The sequence below is a fragment of the Canis lupus genome, chromosome 20 (genome assembly GCF_011100685.1).
Source record: "Canis lupus familiaris isolate Mischka breed German Shepherd chromosome 20, alternate assembly UU_Cfam_GSD_1.0, whole genome shotgun sequence".
NCBI lineage: Eukaryota > Metazoa > Chordata > Mammalia > Carnivora > Canidae > Canis > Canis lupus.
In genome coordinates this window covers 51,417,790-51,439,053 of record NC_049241.1, presented here as the reverse complement: position 1 = coordinate 51,439,053, position 21,264 = coordinate 51,417,790, and the positions used below count along the sequence as shown (strand labels likewise).

Genomic DNA, 21,264 nt, shown 5'->3' with positions numbered 1-21,264 from the left:
TTGGTTTTTTGGTGAGGAAAAAAAAAAGCTGACCTACTTTTGGGATGAATCAAGGCTTCCTGGCCTGAGCCCCAGAGCCAGACTGTCCCCTTCTCAGCACTCTCCCCCGCACAGACTCACTAGGGCTGCTTCCCCAGCCTGAAGCCCCCTGCCAGGGGAAATCCCCTTGGAGAGGAGGGGTTCCTTGTGTGTGTGTGTGTGTGTGTGTGTGTGTGTTTCCCCCCACCTCCTCCCTCTAACCTCCTCTTCTGACCACCACTTCCTCTGAACTCCTCCTCCCTGACCATTATCACCCATGATCTGCTCCTTTTTACCACTACCTCTCCTGACTTCTTCCTTCTGACTTCTTCCCTGATCACCATCACCCATGACCTCCTTCCTCTGCCTGTCCCAATCTCCTCCATCTGTGACCTCCCCCATTTTATCACCCTTTCTGACCCCCTCCTTATGACCACCTCTCTCTAATAACCTCTTGACCTCCTCCCTCGGACCCTATCCCTCTCATCCCAGCAAAGGAAGGCACTGGTCTGGCCCAACCAGAACCTAATCCAGGCCATCCTACCAGCCGCACCCCATACAGCAGGCCAGTGCTAAGTGGAACCACATGGCTTGGGCAGGGGAGGGCGGGGGCTTCCCCTGGGCTCAAAGCCCCTGCCTGCTCCCCCTCCCCCCAGCAGACTGTCCCACTGACCCCCTGACCCAGGCTCTTGGCAGGAGCCAGTTCTGTCGAATCTGCCCATGACCTCACCCTGGGGGCGGTTCTGCTGACCTCACCATTGGGAGTCAGGTTGGGGGGCCAGACTTGGGGGAGAGAGGGGTCTGGATGAGGGACCCTCATCCCAGCACCTCTTGGGTCAGACCCTTCATTCTCCAGACCTTACAGACCCCTATTCCAGCCTCAGCTCACTCTTACCCCCAACCGCCTGTTCTTTCTTCTCTTCCCCTCCCTGCCTCATCTCTGTCCCACTTTCTCGGCTGGTCTTTCCAGGTCTCTCTCTGCATCCAACTCTGAATCAGTCTCTCTCTCTCTTATTCTCTTACTTCCTAGCTCTCTTTTTCTCTCTCTTTCTCTCACTCTCTCTATTGGTATTTCATATATATATATCTGTGTGCATCACTCGCCCCATCCCCTCTCTCTCCTCATCCACGCCCCCCAATTCTGCGGCCACCACCAGCCCCATCTCTAATTGCCTGTTCTCTGGCTGGGCTGTCATTAAGAGGTATTTGGGTTACAGTCCCCTGGGACTAAGATCTGGACTCCCAGGCTCTGTCAACCACAAGGGTCACTCCTCCATGGAATGATCATCCCAGCTCCCACCCCCCTGCAGGCTGGGGCCCGGTAGAGGGCTTAGATCCATGACCCCATACAGTTTGGCTCTCCCTTCACCCAGACCCCTGTCTCTATGCTGTGGGAAGGGTGTCCTTTTGACCAGCTGCTCATTCACATTGAAAAAGTCCTTCCCAGCACCTAACCCCAATGTCTCCTGCTTCAATCTTGCATCTCTTCTGTAATGACCTTTCAGAAACTGACTGCCCTTTCTTTTCTTGGCTGGCTTTGTGACAAGGAGACACACAAGAGGCATTGAGTCTTGCCTGCAGGGCCAGAGGGTGGGGGTCTGTCAGGGACCCAGGCTGACCTTCCCCCACACTCTCCCCTGTGCTGGTCAGGGCCCCAGGGAGATGTTGGATGAGGTTTAGAACATGGAGGGAGGCAGGCAGGGACTAGGCTGCAACGTGGTTGGGATCTCCTCAGAAATACAGGAGAGCCTAGGTGTGAGTGTGTGTGCTATTGTACGCATGCATGAGATGGTGCAAGCGTGTGCGTGACTCTATACGGACCAGGGAATGGCTGAGCATGTGATTTGTGGATATGTCAGTGTGTGCCAAGTATGTGGCCTCCGATGGAGAGACTAGGTGTGTTGTTTGATGTGTGGCTGGGTGTCCATGTGAGTCGGGGGCCTGCCAATAAGCTCAGGGTCCTGCAGGGGATGCAGGTGAGTCTGTGACTGTAATAGGTCAGACTCCAGATGGGGGTGTGTGTGGCTATACCTGGGAGTATGGCCAAGTCCCCCGGTAGGTGATTGGTTGTGAATGCTGGCCCTGTTGTGTGAGTACCAGTGGAAGCAGGCGCAAGAGCTAGAAGGCGTAGGAGGGTGACAAAGGCTGTGACCCTGTGGCGGGTGGCTGCTGGGGTTGCCCCGGGCGTGGGCACCGGTGTTTAACATTCCTGGTGTCCCAGAGGCCTTATATTCTGAATGGATGCCTGAGATTGCACGACTGTGTGGATGTGTGAGCATGGGAATGGGACAAGGGCCAATTTGGGATAATCCACGTGAACAGCACCTCCCTGGACTCCAGAGAAAGTGAGAAAGTGCAGGATGGGATGTGTGCGTGCGTGTGTGTGCTGGGGGGGGCCGAGTTCACATTAGGCAGGGACTTCCAGAAGGGCCTAGCCCAGCCTCTCTCAGCCCAGGGATGCCACTTGAGGGACCACGACCTTCCCAAACCCCTGGGCGCCCCCAACCCCGAGCCTCGTGGGGCGGAGCGCGGCGTCCAGCCAGAAGCGCGCAGCTGGGCGTGCGTCAGCGCTGACTCACTCGTCCGGCGGCCCCCGGGACCCCTTGAGGCCCCTGAGAAATTCCTCAGGAAAAACACCCGCGGCGCGCTCAGAGGGGGTGGGGGGGGGAGCCAGTTCCACTTCCGCCCCCGCCCGCGCTCCGCCCCGCCCCGCGCCCCGCCCCACCTCGCCCCTCACCGCGGCCCTCCCGAGCCCTGTCCATGGTGCTGATCGCGGCTCTGGGGAGCGCGGGGTGGGGGGAGGGGCGGGGGTGGGGGTGGGGGCCGGGGAGCTGCGGGAGCGCCAGTTGGAGGCAGAGGAGGGAGAGGAAGAAGAGGGTGAAGCCATGAGGGAGGGGATGCAAAGGAAACTCTGAATCGCTGACCAGCCCCCTCCCACACTCGTCCCACAGCCGTCACCCGCAGCAACACCCCCTCACGTCCTCATCGGCCACCCTTTACACCCTCAAGTCACAACCGAACCCCTCATCGGCTCACCCAAAGGCAATCACACGCGTAACGCACGACTCTCTAAATCGGCCCCACACAGACACACCCACAACTCACAATCACACACTTGGCCAGGGATCACCCATCACACATATGCATACAATAAGCGTCAACTCCCACACACAATTTCCTACGCACAATTTCACTTCAAACGGCCTTACACACGTCGCTACGCACACACACCTATAAATTGCATTCATTCCAACGCACGCACCAGTAAAACGAGGTCACCCGTTTCCCCCGTACCCCCCCCAAGCTGTCACACCCACAAATCGCCCAGAGTCCGCTGTGCGCGCCCGAACACAGCACCCCAGCCACGCGCGACACGCACGCCCCCCTTGCACGCCCCCCTTTCCTGGCTCCACCCCATCTTTGGGGACCTCGCTAGATCCTGCGCTTCGGGTTCTATTCCTATCTCTTCCTCTCGGGCTCACCGGCCTGCGTCCGGAGCAGAAGCTGCAGCGAAGCCAGGACGAAGCAGAGGCCGGCCCGCGGCTGGCCCAGGCCTCGGCGACTCCCCATCCCGGCGGGGCCCGCACGCAAGGCGGGGACCAGCCGGGGCGTCTACGGGGCGCGGCGACTCCTCAGGCTCCGCGCGCTCCCTCGCCGCGGCCCGCTCGGCGATCGGCTGGAGACTGCAAGAGACCCCGCCCTGGCCTCGCCCTGCGCTCCAGCGCCCGGCCGGGCGGGGCTCTCTGGAGGGGGGGGGGCTGACAGCTGGTGAGGGAGTTGGGAAAGTTTGTGCTGAGTGCTGATTGGCCGGCTAGGGCTGGAGCCCTGGGCCGGGAGCGGGGCCCTTCTTGCCTCACCCCACCGTGGAGGAAGAGGGTCACTCCCTCCCAGCCTAGAATTCGAGGTCCCAGAATTACCCCAAACCCTTTCCTCCTAACAGGCTCCCTCAAAGGGGATCTTAGCCTCGTTCAAACCTTCAACCTCTATCTAAGCCCTGGAATTAAAGCCTTCAGCTTTATGCCAATCTTTTCTATCTCACCCAGACCTCCAAATGGGGTCCCAGCAGGACACCAAATTTTTCACCCACTTACTTTACCCTGGTGGCTTAGCCACACAATGGAAGGTACCAGCTTCATCCTAGGCCTTCCCTTCAGGTGTCTAAATAAAGAATCCTCTTCCCACCTCCAACTTCACACCAGATTACAAAGTGGGGTTCCCAGCCTTATCCTAAACCCTCTTTTCTCCACCCAAATTCCAGAATTGGATGTCCTGGCCTCATCCCCAAACCCTTGACACAGATTCCAAAACACAGTTCTCAATTTCCCCCAAACTCTTAATCTTAAAAAAAAAAAAAAAAAAAAAGTCCCATCTCCACCCCTAGCACTATTCTGACTCAGGTCTCCAGATGGGTGCCCTAGCCCCAATTCCAAATGTTCACATATGCCCCCATTAAATGAGGGAGTCTGGCCCTACTTCAAAGCAGGGCAGTGCCTTAGGGAGAGTGGATATCTGCCATTCCTGGGGTGAGGTATAGCCGCCCCTCACCCTACCGGGACCCCCCACTGTGAATCTTCCTTCCCGCCAGGGGGTCACATGGAGCTGTCTTTGCAATTGAACAAGCACAGACTTGTGGGATCTGAGGCAGCTTCTGCAGGGAGGGACCTATGGGGCGTATCCTGGGCCCTGAACTGCCCCACCGTGGGGAAGAGAGAGAACCCGGCAGTGTCTCCCTCCCAGCCTCTAGCTTCATGGACAAAGAGTCTCTGTGTCTCTGGAGAGGAGGGGTGGGGCCCCATCTGGCCTGAGGGTGAAATGGGGGCTGTGGGGTGCGGAGAAGAGAGGGAATCTCCCCAAGCTGCTCCCCCTCCCTCCTCAGGGACCTCAGAGGCTAAGACTTCTCCTGCTAAAAGATTCTCATAAAGATAGTGCCCTGCCCTGCCCTGCCCTGCTTTGCTGAGAACTTCTTGTTGTCTGCTCCCATCTTCTGACATATCTATGCCCGTTCTCTTCTTTGAAAGGATCCTTCTAGGACCACACTCTCGGCCACTTTCTCTCATTCTCTCCCTCCCATCAGAGACTCTGCCCAGAATAGACAGGAAGAGAATGCCCCTGCTAATTCCCCCAGCCCTGAATGATTTACAATCACAATAAAAAGATCCTAGTTGTGAGTGTAGCAGAGAGAAATTTTTAACAGATAAAGGAAAGAGGCTATTTTGAGGTGAAAGGATTCCCCCCAGCTGCCTGCCCAGGGTCAGTTCAGAATTGGTGCCCCTTCCCCTTGCAGCGGATCAGCTGGAGGGTGTCCAGAAGGGGGCGGGTAAGGCAAGGATGGGTGCCGGGGAGTCAGGTGCTGGCCAGCAGAGGTCACCCTCCGGGGAGGGATCAACATGGCTGACGCACCCCGGACTGTACTGATTTCAGGCTGCTCCTCGGGAATTGGCCTGGAGCTCGCGGTGCAGCTGGCTCATGACCACAGGCAGCGCTACCGAGGTTAGAAGCCCAGGGTGGGGCCGGGAGGGGCAAGGGTGGGCATGGCTTCTGAGGACCTTCATCCCTCCTGGCACCATTTCCACTAGCCTATCCCCCTCAGCTGTATTTGTGGGTTTGAGGAGGACACACGGAGGCCCCCTTCCCCCCTCTACTCATGAATCATCCCCTCATCCAACAAATATTTCCTAGTGCACCTAGTGGGTGCTAGGCACTGTTCTAGGTGCTGGAAACACAGCTGTGAACAAAACAGACAAAAAGCTCTGCCCTCAGCAGTGGTGTAGCGAGAGAAGACAGACCATAAACAGATTTTTAAGATTGTATATCTAGTGCTAAAAAGTGCTAAGAAACAAAATAAAGTAAGGGTGAGGTATGGTAGGAAGTAGGGGGTGTGTGTGTGTGATATTTTTAAAAGGACTGGTGGGGAGGGCTTCCCAAAGTTTGCACTTAGGCATTCCCTAGGACTATCCTCCCCCACCCCTCCCCAGATTACTCCTCCAAGATAAGCCTCTTAAGTGACTCTGACCTTGGGGGCTTAAGGGGGAAGCCTCTAAATCTAAGGACTTAGCCTCCTGAAACTGGAGCAAATTGCCCTAGTCTGCACTCCACACATGGGAACCCCTGACCCAGAGCAGCTGGAGCTGAAGTAGGCAAAGGGCTGCTATTTAAGAGGAGGTTGCAGGGAGCAAGGGAATTGCCCCACTTGGCAGAGCTGCTTCTCCCAACCCTCTGCCCTCTGGCTTAGAGACACACACAGCTTTGGATGTGACAGACTGAGTGCCAGTATGCAGGGAAGCAGTCGTGCTGTGTGTGTCCCTGTGGACAGACAGACGAGTGCATAAAACTGCTGAAGGATGTTTATTGAGTGCTTATTATGTGCCAGGTTCCGATCTAAGTGTTGTGCATCTTGTAAGTCATTTAATTCCCATATCACTCCTATGAGGTTGCCACTGACGTTAGCCCCATCTTAGAAATGAGGAAACTGAGGCAAAGAGTGCCAAAGATCCTTGCCCAACGTCACCTCACTGGAAAGTGGCAGAGTCTGGATTTGAACCCAGGCAACACAGTGCCTGGGGCTGCACTTGTCACTCTATGTGGATGTATGTGGTCCATTCATCCGTGCAACACCCATGAATCACAAAGGCCCACAGACAATATGAAAATGTCCACCAGGGTTGTGCATGTACGATTGTGGGCACACGCGTGAAGGATACAAACATGTATACAGGGGTTTGAGCTCAGCCCTCCAACAAATCCAGGTTCAATTCTCAGTTCTAACACTTCCTAGGGGTGGGACAAGCAAGGAACTTCATCTCGGTGTGTTAATCTCTATGACAGGGATAATCACTTTACTTATTCTGCTAAAGAACTATTGCTAAAGAACAAATCATTCCAAAATTTTTGGTGTAATAGAACAATGATAATCATCTATCTCTCATGGCTTAAAAGTCATAAATTTGGAAACGGCTTGGCAGTTCTGGGTCAGGACTATAGGCTACAGCTAGAGCAGTGGGGGCTAATTACAGGCCTGGACCGACATGTCTCCTCCTTCTAGTGATGTCAGGTCTTCTCCACGTGGTCCCTCTCTCTGGCTAGCTTGGGCTTCCTCCCATCATGACAGCCTCAGGATAACTGGGCTGCTACCAGGCAGCTGAGAATTTTAAGAATGAGCATTACAGGGGTGCTCTGGTGGCTCAGTCAGTTGAGCATCCAACTCTTGATTTCAGGTCACATCATAGTCTCAGGGCTGTGAGATTGAGCCCTGCATCGGGCTCCACACTCAGTGTGGAATCTGCTTGGGATTCTCTCTCTCTCTCTCTCTCTCTTTCTTTCTCTTTCAAATAAATAAGTCTTTAAAAAAAAAAAAAAGGAGTGAACATTACAGCAAACAAGGCAGAAACTGCAATACCTTTTCTGACCTAATCCCAGAAGCCACACAATGTTACTTTGACCATATCCTATTGATTCCCAGCTAGACAGAAGATTCAAGGAGAGGGAAATGAGATTTTATGTCTTAAGGGGGAGCAGAAAAGTTCTCAAAGAGCATCTGTGACGAAAGATGTTGTGGCCATCTTTGGAAAATAAGTCAGTTGCCTAATCATAGGTTCTTGTGAGGATTAGAGACAGTGCTTATTAAAGTGGTTAGCATAAAAGTGTTTGGCGCATTGTAGATATTCAATAAATTGACATTTCTGTGGATGATGTAAATGTGGCTGGTTGTATTTGCATGTACACACAATGCACATACATTGACTCTAAGTGTATATACATTTCTTTTCTCAAGGCAGTATGTTCTTTATTTATGTTATTGTCTTACTTGCTAGACTATAAATTCTGTGAAGGCAGGGACTTTGCCTATCTTATTTCATGCAATAGTCTCAGCACCTACAATACAGCATAGTATACACTAAGTAGATGCTCAGTAAATGTTGGCTGGAGGGATGGCGACAGGAGGATGGATGAAAGTACATGTAAGTGTATGTACACAATATGCATTTTTGTTTGTGTAGTGAACATAAGTATATAAATGTGTGGGTCTCCATCCCTCTGTGACTGCTCATGCAAGATCACGGAAATATGTAAATGAATGCACAGGGAAAAGGAACCCAGTGCTTGCTCCAACTCTGCTTTCTGTCCCCAGTGGTGGCCACCATGAGGGATCTGGGAAAGAAGGGGACCCTGGAGACAGCTGCTGGGGAAGCTCTGGGACAGACCCTTACTGTGGCCCAGCTGGACGTGTGCAGTGAAGAGTCAGTGGCGCAGTGTCTCAGCTGCATCCAGGGAGGGGAAGTGGATGTGCTGGGTGAGACTGAACAGCCCCTGGGATCACCCCCCCCTTCCCTGACCTAAGCACAGATCCTGGTTATAGTGAATTTTCTCCAGTCTGAACACCAGCCTTCTGGCTTCACCAGCAACCTCTAGCCCTAGACAGAAGGGGTAGACAAGCTGGCCAAAAGCTCAGGGTACCAGTTTATTTAGGATACAAGAAATAGATTGAGTCCTGGGGGGTAGGGTGGATTTTATTGAATAGGACACCTAGCATTTGGGGAAGACCATATGTATGGGGAAAGTTACTTTGATGAGTCATTTAGGGAAGGGAGCATGATGAAGAAGCAACACATGATCCCCCAAAGGCCTTCTAAGGAGGGTTGGTGTGGCCTTTTTGATGCAAATTGGGGTCAGAGCTGAATTGCTCTTGCATTAAGGGAAGTCAGCTCCCAGCAGCCCTTCTCCCAACCCAGGGTTCAGGTCCCCATAACAAATACTAAACTATATGTGAAGATCATCAAGGCTCAGCATTTGTCCACTCAAGATAATTCAGAGAGTGTCCCTAGAAGAGTGACACCAAAACGGTTGGAGAACCTCAAAGTAACCTTTAGTCCTTTCCTTAGTGAATAATGCTGGAGTAGGCCTGGTGGGGCCCCTGGAGGGGCTCAGCCTAGCTGCCATGCAGAATGTCTTGGATACCAACTTTTTCGGGGCTGTCCGTCTGGTCAGAGCTGTCCTTCCTGGCATGAAGAGAAGGAGGAAGGGCCACATTGTGGTGATCAGCAGTGTCATGGGGCTGCAGGGTAAGCCCTGGGGATGTCTCCCTGGGAATCCTCCTAGTCTGACCCTCCCCAGGCTAGAAGAATGGCAAATAGGTTTTCGCTCATATTCCAAAAGAGCCTGTGTTGAGAAGGATTCTGAAACTCTGTAGGAAACATCTCCGGATTAGATTGCCATGCTCCAAGAATAGGCAGTAGTGTTATGAATGCCGCCAATGGCCATCCACACCCAGCATCCACCCTACTTCCAGACACTTCTAAAAAATCTTTCCCAATAATCTCCCCCAAACCAAAGGAACCATCAGAACTCCCCCCCCCCCCTTTTTTAAGTAGGTTTCACAGGCATGGAGCCCAACATGGGGCTTGAACTCACAATCCTGAGATCAAGACTTGAGCTGAGATCAAGAGTCAGACGCTTAACCAACTAAGCCATCCAGGCACCTAGAACTCCTTTCCTGTGACATATTCTCACCAAATACTTCCAACCAAGCCCCAGAGACAGCTAGCTTTGGGGCTCTGGGGTTCTGCAGAATAAGAGAGCAGTGATTGTTTAGTGATGTCTGATATTGGCCTACTATGGAGGTCACCTATTTGCCATCTATGCTCCTGGGTCTTTCCTCCTTGAACCCCTCTACATTCCCTCCCTCCTCCCCATGAAAATTCCCTGGGATCTGTCCCCCTCCTCAGCAGCCACCTGAAGAATCCACCTTATTTGTTACCCTGTCATGGGGAATCTGTGGCTACCACTCAGTCCCATCCCTCTGGCCCCTCTTCCAGCTGTACCTCCTGACCTCAGGGGCCACATTCATTCTCAATCAGGACAAATAAGAATCACTAAATAAGACTTGCCCTCAGGGACCCTGGCAATCCCATGCTCAAGTGGCCAAGAGTTTTAAAGGATGGAGGGAAGTAGGGTTTTCCGGGGCTAAGGCAAATGGGGCATGTGGCACCCCAAAATCACCTCATCCTGAGCATATGGGCTCATCCTTCAGCATAGGCGTCCATCACACATACATATAATCATCATGTTGACCTTAGATATCCCTCATTCTGATCTTCAAACCCTTTCTGCTCTGTCTCCTGAAGACCCCATATCCCTCTAGACCCACAAGCCCATCGCCCAGACCCCAAAGGGCCCCCAACCTCCTCCAATCTTCTCAGGTGTCGTGTTCAACGAAATCTATGCAGCCTCCAAGTTTGCCCTGGAGGGATTCTTCGAAAGTCTGGCTGTCCAGCTGCTGCAGTTCAACATCTTGTGAGGCTGGCATTTGGGTCGTCAAAGGGAAATGGGAGACAGTGATGGGAAAGATGAGGGAAAGGGAGGCAGTGAGGGGAAGTGGGCTGGGAAGGCAGTGATAGTGGGGAAACAAGGAAGTGGTAAGAAAGTGGAATCAGGAATGAGGGAAATGGAGTTATTAGAAGAGGGTGGAGCAGTATTGGGGGGGGCAGTGGAGGGGCTGAGGGAACCAGGAATGATGAGAAAAATGGGGGGAGAGAAGGGAGAGAGGGACACTAGTGGGGCGGTGACTGGGTTGGGGTACCAGACCCCCTACCCCTATCCGTGTCCCCAGCATCACCCTGGTGGAACCTGGCCCGGTGGCCACTGACTTTGAGGGGAAGCTCCTGGAACAGGTTTCCACAACCGAGTTCCCAGACACTGACCCTGACACCCTGCACTACTTCCGGGATATCTACCTCCCTGCCTCCAGGGAGCTTTTCCGCTCTGTGGGACAGAGCCCACAGGATGTGGCCCAGGTGAGTAGGGAACCCAGAGCCCCAAAATATGGCTCAAGTATGTGAGGGTGCCCCACCCTGGAAACCCCCCTCCCTGAATCCAAGAGCTCAGGGCTCCACCCCATAGGTCATTGTCAAGGTCATCGGCTCAGCCAGACCACCCCTGCGCCGACAGACCAACGCCCGCTACACTCCGCTGGCTGCGCTCAAGGCTGTGGACCCTTCAGGCAGCCTGTACGTGCGCACCACCCACTGCCTGCTCTTCCGCTGGACACGCCTCCTCAACCTTGGCCTTCGATGCCTGGCCTGTGGCTGCCTCCGCTTCCGAATATGGCCCCGGTGAGCAGAGAGCCTCACCCAACCGTCCCCACCTCTGAACACCCAGGCCTTTTCAGTTTACACCCATCTCCAAGGCCAGGACAGATCCTTCTCTCCTTCCTTTCTACCTCCCTTCCTCCCCTCTCTCGGCAGACTCTGCCTGCCCCACTCTGTGCCTAGGCATTGCTGAGATCCCAGAAATCCCTCAGCCTCCACACACACACCCCTCCCTGGTCAGGGCTGAGTCCAGAGCAAGGAGCTGGTGTTGTGTCTGGGAAGGCAATGGAGGCTTCCTGGAGGAGGGGACATTGTTGCTGGACCTTGAAAGATATGATAGACTGCCTCATTCAACCTCTGGAATTTATTATCCTGGGCCTGGGAATACAAGGATGATCTAAAACCCCCTCCACATAGAACTGAGTTGACTAGGTCAACTTTTCTGGTCACACATTCCATCAGCAAAATGTTTGTGCACTCACCAGCAGTGCATGTATGTTTTTTCATAAAACATATATTTGTAACCACTAGCAATCACTATATTAAATATTTAATAAAGCTCAATTTCTTATGTCTAAATAAAAAAATTAAAAATCAATAAGGTTTACTTCACATACATTAGAATGGCTACTATAAATAAACCAAGCAAAAAAAAAAAAAAAAAGCAAACAAAAACTCCAGAAAACAACAAGTATTGACAAGGATGTAGAGAAATTGGAGCCCGTAGGTATTGCTGGTGAGAATGTAAAATGGTGAGATCACTCTGGAAAATAGTATCGTAGTTCCTCAAAAAAATGAAACAGATTTATCATGCGATCCAGCAATTTCCTTTCAGGGTATTAACCAAAAGAATTGAAAGCAGGATCTCAAAGAGAGAGAGATGTGTATGTGTATGTACATGCACACCCATGTACATAGCAGCATTATTCACAATGGCCAACAGAAGACTGGATGAACTCAATGAAGTATATCCACATGATGGAATATTATTCAGCCTTAAAAAGGAAGTCAATTCCAACATCTGCTACAACATGAATAAACCTTGAGGATATTTATGCTCAGTGAAATAAGGCAGATAGAAAAAGGACAAATATTGTCTGATTCCACTTGGATGAAGTCCCTAAAGGAGTCAAATCCATAGAGACAGGAAGTAGATGGTGGGAGCCAGGAGGGGTGGGGAGTCAATATTTAGTGGGCACAGAGTTGGAATTTTGCAAGATAAAAGAGTTCTGTGGATGGATGGTGGTCATCCAACAATGTGAATATTAATGACTTGATATTAATGAACTATACAGTCAAAAATAGTTAAAATGGTAAATTTTGTGTTATGTATTTCTTATCCCAATTTTAAAAATTTAAAAAAGCAATAGGGGTCCTACTGATGCTCCCAAGAGAGTGCTCCCATGTTTCTTGGCCCTCATGGAGAGTTTGGAAGCAAGTGGAGTCTAGGTGTAAATGTTAACTCTGCCTCTTGTTCACCCGGTGACCCTGGGCAGGTGACTTCCTGGTGTCATTATCTGGAAAACAGAGCTAACAATACAACACTGAAATGACAAGAAAAGCACCCTGCACCGTTTTCCATTTCACTTGGAGTTTTTGCTGTGGTTCATGTCTAGCCACCACCTTGGAATGCCAGGCTCCCAGCGAAGGTGTTTTAATTGACATTTGCTCTTGCAGCCTTACTAGATAAATAGAGGCCCTCAGAACCTGCCCAGTTCATAAACGGGGGAACCAAACTGTCCAGAGCAGAGCGGAGGGGCAGGAATCAAGCCTAAGTCTGTCCACCTCAGTCTATGCCAGTCCTCATGAATCTCCAGTAACTTCTAGGAAAAGAGAAGCTGATTCCAGGGCCCATGAAAGAGATCTCTTTGAGTCAGTGAAGAGATAATGGGGCTACTTAATATTTTTAGTAAAATGAACCCCTCCTGTGCTCTCCCTGACATTAGATTCTTGAAGCAATGTTGAAATACCTGCAAAAGAATGTAGATCCTGACGATGGTCGCACAGCCTTATGACTATACCAAAACCACTGAATCGTGTGCTTTAAAAGGACAAATTTTATGGTATATGAATTATATCTCAACTTAAAATTTAAGTACATTTTTAAAAAGATTTTACGAAGCACACGTTTGTAAGAGGTCTTTGGTTTACCTCAGGAGGTTCACCCAAGGATTATATCAGTCAGTTTCCTCCACATTTGTTTTTTTGGTTATGTTTGGGTTCTGCCAATAGGAGGCATCAGCGGGAGGTGAGAGAATGGATGGAGAAAAGCCAAAGTATTTGTCCCCTAAGTTCCCTCTATGGGGGTCACTGCATCAGCAGCATCTCTCCATCTGAGGCCGCAGCTCAGTTTCTGAGAGTCACTCCCTCCCTCTGCCCCTTTCAGCTAAAATGGTGAGGAGATCCCACAATTGCCAGCAAGATGGCACTCCACTGTCCTCCACAGGGCTACACATCTTCTGTCTTCACCTTTGTAATCATCCCTGTCTTCACTGATCCCCAAAATACCCACTCTGAGTGAACTATCTCTTCCACCCAGCACTCTGACTGAGGTAATGTATGAAAGAGCAGGGGAGCAAAGTGCATACCCACTAATCCACCATCAGACTTCACCATTAGAACATTATTGAGATTTGCTGCCTGCCTTACCCCAAAGGTCTCCACTATCCTGAATTCTATGTCCAACATTCCCTTGTTTTTCAAAAAACTCCCTTAAATAAATTATTTTAAAAGACAAATTTGGGGGCAGCCCCTGTGGCGCAGCGGTTTGGCGCCGCCTGCAGCCTGGGGTGTGATCCTGGCAGCCCGGGATCGAGTCCCACGTCAGGCTCCCTGCATGGAGCCTGCTTCTTTCTCTCTCTCTCTCTCTCTCTCTCTTTGTGTGTCTCTATGAATAAATAAATAAAAATCTTTTTAAAAAAAAAAGACAAATTTGGGGCACCTGGGTGTCTCAGTCAGTTAAGGGTCTACTTTTGGATCAGGTCATGATGTCAGGATCTGGCATCAAGTCCCTTGGGGCATCATCAGGCTCTCTGCTCAGCAAAGGAATCTGCTACTCCCTCTCCCTCTCCCCCCAGCTCATGCAAGCTCTCTCTCTCTCTCTCTCTCTCTCTCTCTCCCCCACCTCTGTCAAATAAATAAATAAAATCTTTTTTTTTTTAATACAGAGAGCATACAATCAGGGGGAGCTGCAGAGGGAGGGGGAGAAGCAGGCTCCCTACTGAACAAGGAGCCCAACGTAGCGTTTGATCCCAGGACACACATCCCAAAGACAGACCAACTGAGCCACCCAGACACCACAAATAAATAAAATCTTAAAAAATAAAAATAAAAAAGACAAATTTATCTTCTTGCCAAGGAGGAAAAGTCATCGTAGTCACCATATGTGAAGCCAAATTCAATAATTATTTACAGGTGAAGCATACAGTTTTCCAAACCCCATACTCATAGACTCTTGGAGTGAGAAAATACCAGACCTTCTCTCTCAGATTCCCTTGCAGCTAGGGAGTGGGCATGTGACCCCGATTTTACTCAGCAGATGCACAGGATTTAGATTTGAGAAACCACCACCCAAAGGAGGAGGGATCAGGAAAGGAAGATATCAGAAGGGACAGGGGCATTGAGATTGCCCAGGGTGGCCATTGAAGGTCAGAGCTGCCAGCTGGTTTCAGGAGAATGACTTAAACTGCGACCTTAGCTGCTGCCCTGCACCCCTACTTTGTCCTTTTCCATCTTCAAAGCCTGGTAATTTCATTAGTCCTCAATATCCACCAGAAAAAATCCTTTGTGGCTTAAACCACCCTGAGATAGTTTCTGTTGCGTATAAGGAAGTTTCTGTTGCCAATCCAGACGGCAACATAAAAACAAATGCAGTGGTGGAGGGGGGACCGTTATTATATTCCAGCTGGATGCTATTGCCGACCAACAGAACCTGGCCAATGTTCAGGTGTTGAAGACACACCCTCTATCTTCCCCATCTTAGCAAAGATAAGTCTGTTCTAGTTGCTCATTCCAAAAATCTTGGAGTCGTCCCTACTTCCTCTCTCTCTCATACCTCAGCGCTAATTAGATCCTGTTCACTTGACCTGCAAAATATATGCAGAACCAACCATTTTGCCACACCTTCTGGGCCCCCACCCTGATCCAACCGCCATCATTTCTCACCTGGAGTGTTGCACCAGCCCCCTCCCCCTTCCCCCCTTCCACACTTGCCTCCCCCTACAATTCATTCTCCACGTAACAGCCCAGAAGATCCTTTCAAAACAGCTTTTCAATAGATAAAATGCTCAGTGTTTTTAAAAATCAATATATATGCGTATATGTATGTATAAAAGGATCTTAAAAACAATTCTCCCAACCTCCTCTTTCCCTCAATTCCTGACCCCTCCTCCATCTCGAATTATCTAACCAGATTTTATTTCTAATTATACTAGAAAAAAAAAAAAACCCTGATAATTGGATAAGCAAACTGTAGTATATACATACAAAGGAATGTTATTCAACCTTAAAAATGAAGAAAATTCTGGCACATGCTGCAACATGGGTGAACCTTGAAGGCATTATGCCAAGTGATATAAGCCAGACACAAAAGGACAAATACATTGTACAATTCCATTTATGTAAGGTACATAGAATATGCAAATTCATAGACAAAAAATAAAACAATGGTTAAAAGAGGCTGGGCAGGTGGAAATGGGAAGTTAGTGCTTAACAGGGACAGAGGTTCAGTTTGGGAAGATGGGACATTCTAGAGATGATCGGTGGGGATGGCTGAACAGTGATGCAAATGTGCTTGGTACCATTTAACTGTACACTTGAAAATGGTTAAAATGGTAAGTTTAATGCTCAGATTTTACCACAATTTAAAAAATAAATATGAAAAAAATAAATAAATAATAAAAAATAAATATGGAGTATTTTGATGAGAAAATAGAATACATATGTGTGTATACATATATATTTAACTTTTCCCAAAAAAGCAGCATACTATATACACCGAAATGTGAACTTTAGTTCTTTCCTTGAATAATATGTCTTGGAAGTGTTTTCATATCATCCCAAGCAGACATCCTCATTCTTTTGCACAGCTGCAATATATTCCGTTGTGTAGATGGACAATAATTTCTGCAACTGGTCCTGTGCTGATGAATCTTTGGGCTCTCTCCAGTCTTTTCCTATTATATAAACGGCTCCAATGAATAACCTTGTGTGCGTCCATCATTTCACACATGTGCAAGCATTTCTGTCATGGGATTACTTGGCCAAAGAAACTATGCATTTGTAATTTTTACGAATATTCTCAAATTCATCTCTATTGGAAAGGACTGATGTCCATATGTTAGCATGGTCACTTCTCCACAGTCTCACCACGCTGCATAGTATTAGTCTTCTAAATTTTGGCCATTCTAATGGGTAAAAATTAGTATCTCCGATTTCTCTTATCTCAACTTGCATTTCTCTTATTATGAGTGAGGCTGACTGTCTTTTCAGACGTCAAAGAACTGTTTGTATTTCATTTTGTGTGAACATTCTGAGCACACGTTTTGCTCAGGGTTTTCTATTGGGTTGTTTATATTTTTATTATTAATTCCTAGAAACTCTTTACATATTATGGAGATTAGGGAGACTGTAATATGAAGTACACTTTTCCCCTATTTTTTTCAACTTTTCCGTGGTGTAACTTAGCCTTATTTTTACATCATGGAATTATTCATCCTTCTTATTGTTGTTACCTTTGGATTTCAAGTCAGAGTAACAACAGACCTACCCAGACTGATTCTGTTAAGACAGAAAAATAATGTCACTCTTCTTTTCAAAATTCTCCAATGGTTCCACCTCTTTCTTAGATTCAAATCCATAACTATGAGGCCTCCTACATGATCTGATCCTTGAATATAAATCTCAAATTATTACCCACTCTATCCATTTCACCCACTTCATTTTAGGAACAGTGACCCCCTTACTATTTCTTTCTTTTTTTTTTTTTCCCCTTACTATTTCTTAAATGCTCTATGCACATTCCTACTTCAGGGCCTTTTTAAAAAAGATTTATTTATTTATTTATGAGAGACACACAGAGAGAGGCAGAGACATAGGCAGAGGGAGAAGCGGGGGTCCCCACAGGGAGCCTGATGCAGAACTTGATCCCAGAACCCTGGGATCAAGCCCTGAGCTGCCCTGAGCTGAAGGCTGACACTCAACCACCGAGTCACCCAAGCAGCCTCAGGGCCTTTGTATTTGCTGCTCCGACTGCTAGGAAGCTTTTCCCAGATAGCCACATAGCTCCTTCCTTCAGTTCAGCTTCTCAAAGGGGCCACAAGATGGTACTCTCTCACTGTGTCCCCTGAACCTGCTTTATTTCTCATCAGCTGACACATATTAGTTGTTTGTTTTTTGCTTGTCTCCCTCCACTAGAATGTCAACTCCATGGGGAGGAGACTTGTCTGCTCGATCACATCTCCAACATCTACAAGAGTATGTGGTACACGGTAGATATCCAAATATCTGACAAATGAAAGAATGAGTGGGTAAATCAATGCGTCAAAATGGGACTCTCTGCGGCCTAAGAAGGATTTCAAAACCCCTTTCTTGGGATCCCCGGGTGGCGCAGCAGTTTAGCGCCTGTCTTTGGCCCAGGGCGCGATCCTGGAGACCCGGGATCGAATCCCACGTCGGGCTCTCGGTGCATGGAGCCTGCTTCTCCCTCTGCCTGTGTCTCTGCCTCTCTCTCTCTCTCTGTGTGACTATCATAAATTAAAAAACAAAACAAAACCCTTTCTTACCACTCCCCAAATCATCATGCCCCACCTCCCTTCCAGGTATTTGCAAGGGCTGTTCTCTCCCCCTGAAACAAAACCATCTTCTGTCTCCCATTCCTAACCCTTTACCTGATTACCCTTACTTTCCTGAGACTTTCAGGTCACAGCCTAAATACTACTTCCTCCAAGATGCCTTCTTTGACTCCACAGGCTGAATGGGTTATGATAGGTTTCTCTGGACCGTCATAGCTGCTTGTTTCTGGATGTTTTTTCCTGATCAGGCTGTCGGTTCTGTTTGGGCGCATATCACATGGCTCTCAGACCCAATAATCAACCCCAAATGTGATCCCTCCTCCTTAGCAAGTAACAAGCTTCCTCTGAAAATTCTCACTTCGAGCCAGACCTCCTTGGACCGGGAGGAGAGGCATGTGATGGATGCCCTTAGGGATCAGGAAGCAAGGTCAGTTCCTGAAGCCTTTGGGGAACACAAGTGCATGATCAGAAGTCCTCAGGACCAAGAAATGACCAGAGGAGCCTGGGCTGAGGCAGGAAGCGACCAAGCAGGGCACATCTTGGGGGTTTCCCCCAGGCTAAGACGCTCCTGACACCTCTGACCTGAGCAAGAAACCTTTCTGAGCTTTGGGATTTCCTCACCTGGAAAACGGAAGGGCTGCTGGCGAGTAAGTCCCTACTAAGTGTCAGAGCTCAAGTGTTTCATAAATGACAGCCATTCCCTGAAATGTTGCTATGGGTATTATTCTCTGCCTCCTGGATCCTGGATCCTGCCCGGCCTTTCCCGGGAAGCTTTGGGCTGGAAGCCTGGATAAGGAGAAAGCGAAAACAGGCCACCCATCCCTGCAAAGCCGTCCCTCCCGCCCTGGCCTCCTTGCAGCAAACCCAGGGTCCCAGGGAGGGGAAGGCGGGCGGGATCTGAGCGGCGGTAGCAGCTGCTCTGGGCTCGCAGCCAACGTCCCCTCCCTCCGCCACCCGCATTCCTGCGGGAGGGGGCCGAGCGCTCCTCAGCCCGGCTGGAGGCTCGCTGGCGCCCTCTCGCGGCCAAGTGCGAAAGGTTGAACTTGACCATTAACTGCTGTGGCGGCCCTAGGTGGGGCTCACAGCGGGTCTGCGACCCCCCTACCCTCCTCAGGCTCCCTCTCACACACAGGTTCACGTAACTTGCTGTGTGATCTAAGGCAAGGCACTGAACCTCCCTGTGCCTCGGTTTCCTAGCTGCACAGTTTCGAGCAGGACACTTCACCTTCTGGCGCCTGGGTTTTTCCATCTGCAAAGTGGGTCAGTGGGTCATTAGAATGAGCAGGTGAATGGGACGCCTGGGTGGCTCAGCAGTTGAGCATCTGTCTTTGATCCTGTGGCCCCGGGATCGAGTCCCACATCGGGCTCCCTGCATGGAGCCTGCTTCTCCCTCTGCCTGTGTCTCTGCTTCTCTCTCTCTGTGTCTGTCATGAATAAATAAAATCTGAAAGAAGAAAGAAAGAAGAAAGAAAGAAAGAAAGAAAGAAAGAAAGAAAGAAAGAAAGAAAGAAAGAAAGAAAGAAAGAAAGAAAGAAAGAAAAAGAAAAGAATGAGGAGGTGAAGGCGGCTACAGTGAATACCCACTCCCCAGGGGGAAGGGGTTTCCGTCCTGTTCACTGCTGTGTCTCCAGCATCTGCAACAAGGCCAGACATGCAGTGGGCGCCCACATTTATTTCATGTATTAGTTATTGAGCACATGCTTATTCTTCATTTAGGGGACCTGAGGCTGGGGCAGGAAGGAGCGGACAGACGTATGAGATGTGAGCTCCTGTCACTCATTCACCCACTTTCGCCTACACCCATTTATTCATTGGATGATAAAGCTCTATCACACCATGTTTTCAAAGTGTTTCCCACCTCCTCTGTTTCTCATTGGTACCCAAGGGCAATTTTTCCCTTCCTGGGCCCACCCTCAAGACAAAACTGAAACTGAAGGGAGCCGCAGGCCTGAGCATGTTTCAAAACAGAAGTACTGGCGTGGCAAGAGGGAGCCCAGACTGGACAGAAAGGTGGGAGAGATGTGGGTGGGACTGAGAATGAAACCCCTGGCACCCTTCACCTTTGGACAATGCCTTGCTGTGGACACCTAGGAGCCCCTGGGACAGAGAGGGGATGTGGACACCTGGTGTGGGGGCAAAGATGTGAAGGGGAGAGCTGCCCGCCAGCTGAGGGAGAGCTGAACAGAGCCAGCAGAGATTCCCTGAGAGCAGGGAACAGCAGTGGAATATGCCACCCCAAGTGGACACCAGTGTTCTAGAACCTTCCAAATTAGCTCTCATTTGCTCCCCTGGTCCAGGTCTTATTTTGATTCTGTTGGTTCTTTGCTTCACAAGAGACTGTTTACCATGGACTCAAGAGCATCACCTGCAGCCTCACGGCTCACCTGCCTGGCACAGGGCAAGTTGCTTTCACTCACCAGGCCTCAGTTTCCTTATCTGTACAATAGATGGGAATTCTTACTCTAGCATAAAGGTGAGACATTTATGGCTCTCCTGTCGGTGCACGTAGAGCGTGTAGAACAACACCTGGAACACACTAGGTGCTCAGTAAATGAGGAATAAATGACCAGATCCCACCTTCCCGCTTTGTTTCTAAAATACTTGGCTTTCCAGTTCTCTACAAAACTAGAGTCTGGGAAGTGGGCACACGTTGAACCTAATTAATAAAAGGCTGTGAAGCTGAAGGGGGAAATGCACTTTAAGCCCTTAGTAAGTCCTCATTAAATTTCCACTCTAGACAAAACTAGAGTCTGGGAAGTGGGCACACGTTGAACCTAATTAATAAAAGGCTGTGAAGCTGAAGGGGGAAATGCACTTTAAGCCCTTAGTAAGTCCTCATTAAATTTCCACTGCTGTGTTCCCAGATTGCTAAGGAGGGCTGTGCTCATAGCAAATACTTAATGAATCTTTGTTGGATAAATGTATATTATCATTGTTTTCGGGGAGATCTGGGGTTCTCCAATAAGCAAGATTCTCCAAGCTGGCAGTGCCAGCTTCACTGAAAAAAAAATTAAAAAAAAAGAAGAACCAGACAAACTTGTCTGCAACCCGTCTGCTTCTAAGAGACAGACACCACAAAGTAGTCCAACATCTTTAAAGGGCATATTAAACAGGCAGCGAAAATTATTTCGGAACAGAGAAAGCCTTCTTCCAGGAATGCCTCAAGCATGATGTGTTTTTGTCCCTGGTTTAATATGTATAATTTGCCTCTGGAAAAGGAGCCCAGAGAGCTTGGCATAATTTAAGAACAATGGACAATGGTCACAATTTACCAAGCATAATTATGCAGAAAGATCCGAAGCCCAGCAAGAGGATTTGACCTGTGCATTTTTTAGAAGGTTCCATTATGGCAGGTCCTGGGGCTGGATAGC

The 21,264-nt window shown here is 49.4% G+C and overlaps 2 protein-coding genes and 1 long non-coding RNA gene across 9 annotated transcripts in view; 1 reads left to right on the top strand and 2 right to left on the bottom strand.

Annotated features, from left to right (window-relative positions):
• The window catches only part of COL5A3 (collagen type V alpha 3 chain), a 37,449-nt gene extending 33,756 nt beyond the window's left edge, over positions 1 to 3,693 (bottom strand). For 3 of the 7 annotated variants that reach the window (XM_038567360.1, XM_038567361.1, XM_038567359.1), the window contains exon 1: positions 3,501 to 3,692. In XM_038567360.1, the coding sequence (XP_038423288.1) occupies positions 3,501 to 3,588 (88 nt within the window). In that variant the 5' untranslated portion in view covers positions 3,589 to 3,692. Of the gene's footprint in view, positions 1 to 3,500 lie in introns of all 7 variants that reach the window. The other 4 variants (XR_005375135.1, XM_038567363.1, XR_005375134.1 and 1 more) reach the window with 2 other exon arrangements.
• A 1,693-nt stretch (positions 3,694 to 5,386) lies between these two features.
• RDH8 (retinol dehydrogenase 8) lies at positions 5,387 to 11,695 on the top strand. Its single transcript, XM_038565326.1, has 6 exons — positions 5,387 to 5,508; positions 8,147 to 8,308; positions 8,898 to 9,077; positions 10,215 to 10,308; positions 10,625 to 10,808; positions 10,915 to 11,695. Exons 1-6 carry the CDS (start codon positions 5,406 to 5,408, stop codon positions 11,128 to 11,130), a joined length of 939 nt encoding a protein of 312 aa, XP_038421254.1. The 5' UTR covers positions 5,387 to 5,405; the 3' UTR covers positions 11,131 to 11,695.
• A 4,039-nt stretch (positions 11,696 to 15,734) lies between these two features.
• On the bottom strand, positions 15,735 to 19,277 carry LOC119864749. Its single transcript, XR_005374463.1, has 3 exons — positions 18,515 to 19,277; positions 18,004 to 18,151; positions 15,735 to 16,276 (listed from the first exon to the last, which is right to left on the bottom strand). It is a non-coding gene; the product is annotated as an uncharacterized LOC119864749 (long non-coding RNA).
• Positions 19,278 to 21,264: the final 1,987 nt, after the last annotated feature.